General features: G+C 42.3%; 1 protein-coding gene across 1 annotated transcript; it reads right to left on the reverse strand.

The window, feature by feature from the left end:
• Positions 1-1223: 1223 nt before the first annotated feature.
• On the reverse strand, positions 1224-11414 carry LOC147251881 (high-affinity choline transporter 1-like). The gene is made up of 8 exons (XM_086221131.1): positions 11237-11414; positions 10746-10859; positions 9882-10037; positions 9160-9308; positions 8357-8500; positions 7952-8105; positions 5606-5823; positions 1224-5466 (listed from the first exon to the last, which is right to left on the reverse strand). Exons 1-8 carry the CDS (start codon positions 11412-11414, stop codon positions 4813-4815), a joined length of 1767 nt encoding a protein of 588 aa, XP_086077257.1. The 3' UTR covers positions 1224-4812.
• Positions 11415-13120: the final 1706 nt, after the last annotated feature.

The raw sequence follows: 13120 nt of genomic DNA on the forward strand, positions 1-13120 counted from the left end.
GGTGAAGAAAATAGACTCTGAACCTTTCTTATAGGCTCACCCCTCTTCCGTATGGAAAGAGGCATGGCTATGACAAATACCACAAATTAAAAAAAAAAAAAACTCACTCCACTGAAAGGAGGAACAAACTTAATAGGCTATTGAAGGTTAATCAATAAATGAAAATCATTCCAACTATGGAGGAAACAAGAAGTCAAAGTAAGAAGCATAAACAACAGAAACACTCCTAAATAATGGGAGGCACTAGGTTATGAAAAGGTAAGGAAACTAAAGATCACTCCTTGTGGAGGAAACAGAAAGCAATAAAAACTTAAAAAAATCTCTCACTTGGAGGACGGAAAACACCAATCAAGGCTGGGGTGAACACACATGGACACTGGCACAAGACAAAGGGAGACGCGGACAATATATAGACACAAGGTTATGGGGAACAGGTGGAAACACTTAGCAATCAGACCAAGACACATGAGGGAGGGCAAGTGACCTGAAACGAGAGCAGTTAGATTTCAAAATAAAACAGGGAAGGACAAGACACAACATGGAGACAGGACAAAAACCCAACTTGACTTCACCGTGGTGTGACACTCTCAGCCTGCTGGAGGTGCGTGTCTGCGTCTTGTTTGATTGACAGCTTCATTTTAATCGCTGGAAACATGGTTGACTACTTGAGGCTTCTTGTGAGCAGTGCTATTGGGATATTAGTTGTAACACGCTTATCACACGCTGCTTTAAGCGTGTTATTCTAATGATACTTGGGCAATTTCATGTCTGTCACCCGCAGCCAGAGCCGCTGACAGCGTGGCATGTTTTTTTTTTTGACAGTTACACTAATAACTTTCCTTTCATTGCCTCGGTCTCCCATAGCTCACTGAAAGCCTTTAGTCAGGTGCTGTTTTGGGTTCATACCTGAGGTTTCACCTACCATCTTGAGAGGGTTGTGAGATCACGCCTCCTTTTTTTTTTTAAGAGATTGAAATATAACACAATTGTTCCGCTTGAATTTATCAAGACTGAAATGCACAAGTGATAGAGGCGCCTATATGGAACAATCAAGACTCACCCAATCAAATGTACTGCTGACAACAGGTACGATAGATCTAGAAAACATTAAAAAATAATGCCTCAATGTATTTAAATAAAAGAAGACATGTTCTACTGTGCACATACGAAGAGAGAAAACCAAATTGTGAGTCTGCTTAATAATATAATTTATTAAACTGACCTCACACATGTTCACAACTACTCCTATACACACACAGCATGAATAAATAAATATCTAATTCCACAGTCGACAAATATACTTTTCAATCTCGCATTTAAAAGAAGATTGACCTCCTTTTTTTTTTTTTTTTTTTTTGGTATACATTAATCACACAAAAATACAGCATCATTGCAATTTACATAGAGCCACAAATGCTACTTGTCTTTGTTTGTTGAGGTTTGTGTATGAACCTAAGCTACAACTCATTCTATCTGACGAGGAAGAAGTTTTACATTCACATTTAAGTCCAATGAGATTGCCTGACACTTTGCATAGCATCCAACTGAATTCCACCTCGTTTACTTTGAGGTCAACGTGGTGGCATGACGTCAATCCCACAACTGTTATTGTGATGAGACAGGATCAGGATCAGCTTCAGTTGGGGTGTCACGATTCTCTAAAACCACGATTGCGTTTAACAGGTCGTGCCTGCTTCGACTGTCGGGCTGGTCAAATGTAAAAATTAAACCAAACACTGGATTGGAGTGGGATACTGAATTTCACCACCAGGCGTTAAGCCGCTCCCTATTTGCTGAGAGCAACGTCATGGGACTAAACAGATCCAAGGCTTTTTTGCAAACTGTTGAACACAGTGGAAAACATTTTCTTACATGGACCTTAGTCACCAAAGTTGGATCCAGCTGTGTCTCATTTGAAGTTTCTCCTTTTTGAAGCATGAAAGTACATGAAGCCTGTTGTACAAAGGTGGGGTGGAGTCAAAGTCAAGATTCCGCCATCAGTGTTTGATTTAGAACCACATGAGTGACACCCCTACACTGGAGTCGTGTTACTGACTGCTTCCTGCCACCCTGACTGAAAAGTCACTCTCTCAGAGTGTTTCTAACTCAGTCATTTTCGATCGCAGACTTATTATCAGTTAAGGCGAGTCCATACAGAGTCATACAACACAGCGCAACAACATTAACAGGAGATAAACACCAAGAAGTCAACAGGACAAACATTTAATGCCAACAATCACTGCAGTTGTTCCTTCCTCCAGGGCTGCTGTCTATGTGGTAGTTGTAAGGACTGATATCAAGGAATTTATCTTCTAGGAGGCTTAAGAAGTAGCACATCTTAACTTTCATCACTGCATGAACCATAAAAACGAACCTTTATAAACCTTACGTCCTAACCTTTTTGCAGCATTCATCAAATGTCCAGAGGGATAGTCGACTGGGGGTTGGATCGATAATGACTGGTGCTACTGACACAATCCTGGGAGGAACAATCATTTCCTGTCTCTGCTAACCTGCTGTGGCTGGCCGCTCAATAAAGCAAACTATCACTGAGACACACACACACACACACACACACACACAAGCACACACACAAGATATTCTTGTTAGGATGTTGCTTTGACTTACATTCATAGTGGACAGCCTAACCCACAATCCTAACCCCAACCAATTCATGCTTAACCTTAACCAAAACTTTAAAAATTGCATTTGGCCACAGCCCATGAATGCACACACGCACGCCGGAGGACGCACCCCGTGCCCTAAACTTAACCATAAAAAATAAACACTAACCCTAAATCAGACCCAAGCCTAATTCTAACCCTGACCTTCACTTGTTTTGATTCTCAGAAAGCCACTTCGGCTCAGAATTCTTCCCCACAAAGCACTTTGGACCCCACGGTGGGAATGAGCCCACGCACGCACACATGCACACACACACACACACACACACAGGCATTGCAAAAGCTGCCGTGAGGACATACTCTACATCAGTGGTCCCCTACTTTAGAGTCTGGATTCCATAAAGGGTTCTAGGATGAGGGACTACAAAACATAATGGAGGGAAACAATTCTACGGACTCATCACTTACAGGGGCCTCAAAATATAATGGAATATTAAATGGTTGATGGGGCCCAAATGTGTCACTTTTTAGGTACACAACTGCTGGTGCACGTCACCAAAATGCTGCCCTGAAGACGTTCAAAACTCTTACCACCAACCTTTAGTGACAGAACTCAGACAATACGATCAGTCTTCTCAAGCGAAGCATTTAGAAACTGATCTGTGAGTCTAGCAAATATGTTGGCTTACATTCATCTGGTCCTCTGAAACACAAATGGATGTTGCTCTGTCAGCAGGATAAAGGTCATTATTTATTCATTTTTTCAACTTACGACCCCAAAAAGTAAAACAAAAAACAAAAAAAGAAAGTGTAACCATTTCTTCAAGCATAGCCTACTGTATTTGCAAAAGGTGGATATTGTGGAGAAAGTTCTTTTTTAACCTTTGCAGTTAGCATTCCAAAAGATAGTGACTGACAGGTCCTACTCTGTTTGTCCTCTTGACATGGAATTTGTCTTGAGTGTTACAGGGCAATAACTTGCACACTTATTACAATGCATCTCTGTACAACATAGATTCTAAAAATATTATTGCTCTATTCATAAATGGTCTCTACGCAAATGAAGCTCCAACTCAGGAAAAGTTTGTGGTGGATTCAGCGGATGCCTCTGTGTCACCAGGTATTCTTATATGCATGTAGATGAACACACATACGCACACCGCTGTGCAGACGGACGCAACTCCTTGTTGAGATATTGCACTATTCTCTTAACAGCAAACTTCCTCTCCCCGTTATATGTATCCTAGCATTGTTGTCCCTTGAACGTCCCTGCAATCACTGTAGCAGCACTTAAATATGATTGTAGTTGGATTTTTCCTTTACAGAAATTTACTGTCATGATTAAAAACAATAAAACAAACACAAGACTCAGAATGGTATGCTCAACACAGCTGATTCACGGTCAACTTCCTGGTTCCAGGCAGGGAATCACCAACAAGAAGGAGGTATCAGGTACTTCTCAAAGTCAAGATATGATCTTTAAAGGCTATACTTCTTAAACGACACTGAATCCAGATGGACTGTTTCATTGTATGGGATCCGACCAAGGACTAAGTCCTTCATTCAGAGAAAATTTAAAGACGCTTATGTGTATCCCTGTCCTTGTCTGCACGTCTTTTAAAAATGGGCTGGAAAAAAAACAACAAGTGCAATAACATTCCACTATCACAGCAAATTATCCAGTTTTAATATTTTTCTGGTTGAGACATAAGTCTTTTAATTCTGAATAGAGAGGTGTAGAAATTAGTCCTAAAACCCAGAAAAATAAGTTAGCATTGTATAACATCTGGTTCCCTCATCTCAAATTCAGAAGATTTTCGGTTAAATGTCTGAAATAAGGTCTGTGGTTGACACAAGCTTTCTAATGTCTTCCTCTACGGTACAAAGTACGTTGGTAAATCCTGCACTTCCTGGACTCTTCCCTCTGAGGTTCTAAGGTTTCTATCCAAGCCTCCTGAGGACACAACTTGGCCAGATCTTGTCCTACCAAGGGTGCATCCTTGACTTTGAGAAACACCTAGGTCATCAGCATAAAAACAAACTTGTGGAATCATGGAAGCCATGACAGATTTCTCTTGTTTTGGCTTCCAGTGTGGCAGTAGCAAGTTTCCTGAAGAATGTCAATCCCTCTTCGACTATTCCCTCTTCTTCAGTTTCTTTTGATCCAGTTTTTTTGTGCCTTTGTTGCCTAGTTTTCATCGTGAAAAGTCTCAGGACTGGATGGTCCATCATCACTGAGGATCTCTGTGTTGGTGAACGTCCCTGCGAGTGACGCACCCAAGCCTTGCTTGACTGGTGCTATCTCTGACAGAATGATATTATCATGGTTGGTCACCAGTGTGGCCTTATCCATGATCTCCTTGCTGTGCTTGGAAACCACGGCATCAAGGAAGTCATACTTGTGTGACAGCATTCCACTTTCAAATAGGTACTTTGTCAAGTAAGAAAAGACCACGTTTGCCAAGAAGGATGCCACCATGGACACAGACTTGAACGGGAACCTCTGCTGGATGAAGTACTCAACAACCCCAGTGAGGTGGTGGATCTTCTCCTGGTTCACCCATCCAGGGTAGTAGATGAAGGGAGGGAGTTTGAGGTAGGGTTCCCCTCCACCAATTCGCAGCAGAAGACCAAAGATATAGCCAGCAACTGAGCCATAGGTGTTAGTGCCTTTGACAAAAAGGACACTAAGAAGTTGGGGAAAGATTATGACATAGACCAGGTCAGAGCTGAGGTACCACAGGCCATACACTGATCCTGTTAACAAGGCCATAGCAGTGGCCAGAGCTCCGAATACAAAGATGGTGAGACGCATCACCCAAACAATCTCACGATCTGACGCCTAGAGGAAAGAAGAAAGGAACACTCACTGAACCATTGTAAACCACTGGATTCGAAATAAAGTACATTCGTTGACTGATGCTTGTGACTGCTTGCTGAAAATGTGCAGATGTTGGTTGTGTCACGGATGACGCTCTTACCGACTGTCGAAAGGCCAGTTGATAGATGTTCCTAGCAAACATGGAGCTTGCCGAGAGAATGGATGAATCTGCTGATGACATGACGGCAGCTGACACTGCCCCCAGACCGAAGAAGGAGATGTAGGGAGGGCAGAGATGCTGGAGCACAATTGGAAGAATCATGTCAGATTCATCCTTATCCTTTGGGGGGAGGGCCCCGTAAGAGGTTTGGTTCCAGTCTGGAAAAAGAAGTGGAGTAACGGTAGAACTGTGCATAGTGTTTCAGTTTTCATGATTGACCACACGTATCAAAGTGCAACGTCACTTAGGGAAAAAGATTAATGACATTTAAGAAGGTAAAATGCTGGAAATCATGGATATTATTGATAATGTACATCCATTTGATGTATATTTGATGTGACATTCCTTGGCTAGTAGACTAGTTTGACCAATAGCCCAAAGAGATATGCATGAATCATTGTTGAAGAACGCATTTTAAATAAATTGCATTTCGTTTGTTAATTTGACGAATAGTTCAGTTCACTTGTACTGTATTTTCACCGAGAACAAAACCTGTGTTAAATATTTGTAATGTATAAGAACCAAAACAGGCCAGTTAATACGATCTGAAACTGAGGAAGAATCTCAGAATATGAAGACTAGGCTGAAGACCACATAAGGTAATGAAAACCCTCAAACTCAGTCCAAACTGTAAGTGCACATTTAGAAAACATTCTGCTATTTTGATTAATCAGACTATGATGGGAAGTAATTAATTGTATTAATTGTAAAAAAGTAATTGATTTCATTCAGATTTTTCAAGCTGATACTTCGGCAATATTGTGGATAACTTTGAATGCTTGCAACCTCAAAAATAAGACTAGTGTTTTGAAACTAAATACTGATAAAATATCATTAAGTACAATGAAAATGATCAAGGAATGGACGATAATTTGAAGTTGCACAATTCAGTGATTCGTTGACCTGAAACTGTTGAGGTGCGAGAGGTAAGGTGGGCTAAAATGCAGAGATGTGGCAGGACTTGCAGAATTATGTGAACATGTTAAAAAATGAAAATGAACAAAAACTAAACTTGTAAACTAAAGAATAAGAGAGGACAATAACAAAACTCTGAATAATGAATCCGTCGCTGAAACCCCACACGGCAGATTTTGTCTCATTCTGTAGCCGAGGTGTTCAGTGACTTTGCTGTTGAGGTGCAGCTGTGTGAGTCCATGTCTCCTGGTAGGAATGTGAATATACTCCCATTCTTCCCTCCACTGCTCTCAACATCCCACCATTCAGTGGAGGATTGTCCCCCATCTCTTTTTTTCCTCCCAAACCCTTTGACATCTTTCTATTTTCCATGTTTTTATTCATTCTCCTCAAGCTACAGAGGTATACTTGGTCTCCTCCTCACTCCCCTGGATATTAATAAGCAGCGGTTGCTTAGCACTGGTTATACTTGAAACAGCTTCAGACGGACCAGATTAATTAGCTCTTCTTCAGATGTAATATTCACTAAATCTACACGGTCTGGTGGTTCTCTCTGACGCTTGTCGTGACAGGATCCTTCTGCCGTGGTTTACCCTCCAGACACGGTATCGTCTACATTTACACATCTGACAACAACAACAACAACAACGACGACGACGAAGAAAAAAGGCACTGTGGTGTAAACAAGCCGATAAGACCTCGTGTTCCCTTTGATCAGAATTTCCTGTTTGATTAAAGGATCAGATTCCTGGATGTTTCAGTTGTCTTGTGATGTTTCTTTAACTGCTTAATCAATGTGCGTGTGTTTGTTTATGCAAATAACTGATGGATCAGTGTCTACTGTGTGCGCGCGCGCGTGTGTGTTTGTGTTTGTGCAGCTTGTCTTCATCTGATACACTCTGAACACGCAGTACCTCTGCTGTAAAATACAGAATAATAATCAGGATATTTTGGCAGTTTGTCTTTTGAGGACAGTCAAGACAGAAGTAAATGACAGGGAGTTATTTGATCAATGCAGAGACAATTATTTGCCTAAATTCCTTTTTAACTGGAAGACAGTGGTCCTTGCTCCTGGAATGTGAACCTCTCTTTTCAGCCCCGAATTTGGTCTTACAGACAGGAAGTAAAACCTGATGGCTAGTTGCGAGTCCTTGCTGCTGACATCCACTTTATACCTACCGTAACTGTCAATCCCCCAGGCTTGCAAAGACTTTAATGTTGTGTCGGAGTGTGATGAGCTAAAATTGTGTACCACTGGCGAGCTTTTAAAAAAGCCTTAAAATATAAAATAAGTGAGGATTATAACTTGCTGAGTGAAAGGTAAAGTGCAGCGCTTTAAGTCTAACAGTTGACATGAGGATGCGTATTTACCTGTGGAGGCCCCTATAGCTCCTATGAGGACCGAGGGGACGGCCATGACCAAGCAGCCGAAGGCGGCAAGGAAGGAGAGGACCTGGGCGTAGGTAGCTGAAGAGGCAGAAAGAACCCGTTGAAAATAGACCTGCCAGGGAATCCCCCCCAACATCTAGAAACAGAGACACCATAGTAAATACAGACACCAATGCAGACCAGGCAGAGATAATAAACTATATTCTTATTTAGAAGAAACCTCCCACACAATCACTAGTCTCTCCGTGATGTAACCACACCATAAATGCTTCACATAAACCCCCGGGCAGCAACTTTTGACAGATTAACTGGCTTTGTGCGCGCACAATTTACTTTACTTTGATATACAGTCCCAGGATGAGTCTTCTGATGAAAGTTCAGGCTTACCAGCAAGCAGAAGTTATCCGCCCACAGCCATTTGTCTTCAGGCTCTATCTTCCCCAGCCAGGGTGACTGGTAGATTGCCTCCTTGGCTGACACGCTGATGTCTGACACGGCAGGATTGGACAGGGCGAAAGGCACACTGATCCACTAATAGTGAGGAGAATATCAGAATGAAAGTATTAATATCAGGTAGTGTAATATGTTTCTACGGTCAAAGTAGCAAGAACTCAAAATCATTTCCCAAAAGTGTTGGTTGGAAAGTCATTTTTTTCCTCACATGATCAGATACCATGTGTTCCCTGTATAGAGCCAGCCTGCCTGGAGGTTAGCATCACCATGACTCCCTCCACCTACACGAATGGGGTTTTCATATCTTTGTATACAGTGTGAGTGTGTGTGTGCGTGTGTGTATAGATAGACAGATGAAGTTATTGTTCACCACGGTTCTTTTTTCAGGCATCTAACCAAAAACCTGTTCAAAGACCCAACAGACCCTGAGACGAGGGAATCCGGTGCTCATCAATGCTAAAGCTACTTATTTTTATTTCCAGGTTTTAGGACATCATTTCTATTCCATTTTTATGATGGGTATCATATTGTTTCCCTGAATACTTCAAACATTTTAATCATGATACGTTTTGTCGGGTTTACAGCGTATAGATGTTTGGGAATAACCCTCCACTAGGTCAGAATTTTGAGCTGTAAATTCACAACCCTGGTTTGGACCTCCAGTCTGTACTAATCAAACGCCGATTAGTCACGACTGAATGTTCTGCGTCTGATGTGGATCCTACAGAGGAACTCACCAGACCCAAAAAGATGCAGAAGAGTTGCACCACGTCTGTGTATGCAACGGAGTAGAGTCCTCCGACGAGAGTGTAGAAGATGGCGATCAGCGCTGAGATCACCACAGACATGTTGATGTTGATGTCCACGATCACGCTCAGAGTGGCTCCTGAGGACAATAAACTTACTTTAGAGCAGTCACAAAGACATCAAAGTGAAGAGAAACTATTTTTTTTTTAAAAATGAAGCTGTTGACATTTAAGAGCTCCTCTCTGTTAAGCGTGCTGTGTTAGCGTGTTGTGTTTTACTCATCATCATCATCTCTGTCTCCTCCGTGTTCTCTCAACAACTCGCTTCGTTTGTGAATGGCTGTCGAGCTTCACGTGTGTGGGTCTGTGTCATAATTCATATCTCGTGCAAATCAACGCTGGATTCTCACATGAAAGTCTTCTCTTCTTGTGAAATCACCATGATATCTAATGATGGGAGCCATGATGGAAGAGTATGGCTCCATCACACCCCCGCCCCGCCCTTTCTTTTAATTCCACCTGTTCAACAATATTTACTGATTTTTGGTTTCTGAGAAAGCGGTCAGTGAGGCCACGATTTGACAACATTGCAAAAAGTTAAATTTAAGAAAAAGAAAATGACGTACACAAGACGTATTCTTCCATTTATCTCGGATTCAGATTTATCGTTACGGCTTCCTCTAGTGCCCCCGTGGGACGTAGCAATCACTTACCCAGGGCAGATAAAATGGCAGCAGACCAGAATATTTCTCCCATGAGTGCGGGGATGAAGAGCAGACCTCCCATCCTTTTTCCGTAGAGCTGCTGGAAAGGATCCAGCATGGTGACGTATCCCCGTGAACGCATGGGTTTGGCAAAGAACAAGCCACCTGAATGAAGCCAGATTATGGTAAAGTAGAGAAAGAGCATGGGAGATTAATTTAGTGTGTGTGTGTGTGTGTGTGTGTGTGTGTGTGTGTGTGTGTGTGTGTGTGTGTGTGTGTGTGCTCTATGATATATGAAGACAATACAGCTGTCCCCTTTTATTTGAATCATGTTGAGCTTTTCAATTTTGGTAAACTTGTGTCCACATTTATCCGATAAACATATTGTGCCAATGCCAATGTTTTTGCACATCCCTGCAAAATTTACACCCATTAAATTCCTGCTAGCGTTCAAATTGTGTTCTTTTTCCCTTGTCTGTCGGTCAGGTTGGTGTGTCAGACATCAAATTAGATCCATTCGTGTAATCCATCACAAGAGTTCTCAAGTAATCAGATATTTTACCAAGTGACATGGCAGCTGTTATTGAAGCAGACTGATTGGAAAAGTTTGCGGTGCAACAGAAGCCGTCAATGCTCTCTTTTACGTTGGTGTTTACTGGCTTCCCATCGCTGGAGCTGTGAGAGCTTGGAGGTAGGAAAAGCATATTTAGGTCGAAGTGAAGTGATGTGTTATCTTGATGCTGCAGTTGAGGTTCTAATCGCGGTGATGTTTAACGTCCCTGTAGTTACACACAGACGAAATCCTTGTGGAACACATCTCTTTCATAGCACCTCCATTAAGGAGCCAGCCTGTGCAGATGTACTTGTTCTTACCCACGACCAGGCTGAGAGCGTATCCAAAAGGGGCTTGAGCCCAAGCCAAGCCGAAGTCTGGCAGGTAGACGTACTCTGCTGTCCCGTTGATGTAGCCCCCACCCACCCAAGTAGCTGGAAACAAACAATCACAAGGAACATGGAATACAACTTTATGTTTTATACTTCAACTTCCTGTGTCGTGACTCATTAGTAAATTGCATCCTCAAGAACTCAGACTTGCCGTTTTTTTTTATGACAACATAAAACAGAAGTCAGAACACGCAGCCGAACTGAAATAATTCAGAACACTTCCTACTTCAGGTTCTGCTTCATTTTCGTACCCGTTGTGGCATATAAATGATATTCGTGGTGTCCATGATGTCCGTGCGTAAAAGGCTGATATTTATTTATTTATTTATTTATTTATTTATTTGCAAAAGTCGTGGTTACATTTTAGCAAAAAACAAACAAACAAAAAAATAACTTAAACAAATAGCGATTCAACTTACCGGTCATCGTGAATCCCCCCACAAACAAGCCAATGTCCCGGCCCCCGACCATGATGCTCTCGCTCCGGTCCACACCAACCCCGGAGTTCTTGTTCTTCCACGCGGCCCAAATACCAACGAAAAGAATCAGAACATAAAAAAGCACGATAGCCACGAGCCCCTCCGCGTGGATGGCCATCTTTGTCCGCGTCCTCCTCCTGCCGGGATCAAGTGCTGCTGCTGCTGCTGCTGCTGCGCGCCGAGGACTGGGATCTCATGGAGGGAACTGGAGGGAAGAGAAGACGTGAGACAACTTACACACCATTTTTATCTTGGTTTTATAGCATGTTGCAATCATTTCATGCAAAAAATAAATACACAAATCAATCAATAAACGAAATCATCAACTTCAATAAATAAGGTATTTGAGGCTTCAGAATACAGAAAAGGTGCAGAACTCACAGGAGTTACGCTGATCGACCACGCTGAATGCTTTTTTTTAAAAATTATGTAGGAAGAACATTTTTTCAAATAGAAATGATTTTGCAAATGTTTTAAACCACTTGGATAAAACATTTTTGATGTTTTCAGGGTTATCACTACAAGAGAAAATAACATTTTAAGGAATCCATAACTGTATTTCACTCTACGTTCCCAGTTTAAAAACCTATTGTTTTCAATAGGACGCAAACGAATATAAAACTGCCTGTTGACTACGTCCCCCCCCCCCCCTTCTTTCTCTCATAATAAATAAATAAAACATATTTTTGGAAACCCTCCTGCTAAGATCTTCAAAGTGCAGATTCAAAATTATCATCTATCCAAAAAAAAGAGCATTTTCCCTCCTACCGTCACTACCCAGCTGAAGCGTGTTGCAGTGGAGCACAAAGGACCTGCTACATCATTGGCAACATATGAACTCGGAGCCGGCGTTATTGGTCAGAGGAGCTCATGATTTATTGGCCCAACCTTTTGAGGTTCAGCTTTAGAAGAAGAGGCATGTTTTTGCGCGCTCTCCCTCTCTCTCCCTCTTCGATTTTCTTTACTCGCAACTTTGCGCGCGTAAAATTCCGTCAATTTTCCATAAATTCCGTGTAAACAAACTTGTCGGTCGACGGGGTTGCCAAACTGGATTTTTATACATTTGGAAAGACTGGCTTGTATCCGTGAAGTTTTTATTTTATTCATACCGGCTGCCCATAAAAAACAAAAAAAAGTGACACACGGTATGAATGAAAAATAAACCCGAAAGAGACGCATGAAGGTTCGGAGTGTGACGCGCTGCGTGTCTGGAACCAGACCTGCGGGCTTCAGCTCCCCGTTGCTCTGACACTGCGCTTCCAGTGGGCTGGTTTTGCATTATTGATCTCCCTGTAAATCAGCGTCTGCCACTGTGCTTTAAATCCAGTGACATTTCGCTCAACGGTTATCAGTTAGGGAAGAGGAAAACCCGGACGTTACCTTACCTTTCCTTTGGAGAAATGGTTCCGGATAGATTAGAAGAGCGGGGGGCCTCGAAAAGAAAAGACGACCGCTCTGCTGGACAGATGTTATGTTTCGCAACGTAACCCCCCCCCCCCCCCACTTGAACCTCCAAACACAATTATCTTATGGTGTTTTTAAGTCACCAATGCGCTCTTGAGAGAGAGAGAGAGAGAGAGAGAGAGAGAGAGAGAGAGAGAGAGAGGTTGGGTTGGGGATGAATGGGAGTGGTGGGTTTATTGGATGCTGTCAGGACATGGATGGTGGATGAATGTCTTCCAGGCGAGGACGAAAATAGCAGCTAATAGAGAGTGGCATGACGCACAGCCTCCCCGGGAAAGCGTTTCCAGCATCGCAACATCGTAAGGAATGAAACCTTTCGCTTTGCCAAGTTACTTCCCGGTCTTGATTTACCACCTCGCA

The sequence above is a fragment of the Aulostomus chinensis genome, chromosome 12, assembly GCF_037954235.1.
Source record: "Aulostomus chinensis isolate RoL2024-O1b breed Wild chromosome 12, RoL_Achi_v1.0, whole genome shotgun sequence".
Classification (NCBI taxonomy): domain Eukaryota; kingdom Metazoa; phylum Chordata; class Actinopteri; order Syngnathiformes; family Aulostomidae; genus Aulostomus; species Aulostomus chinensis.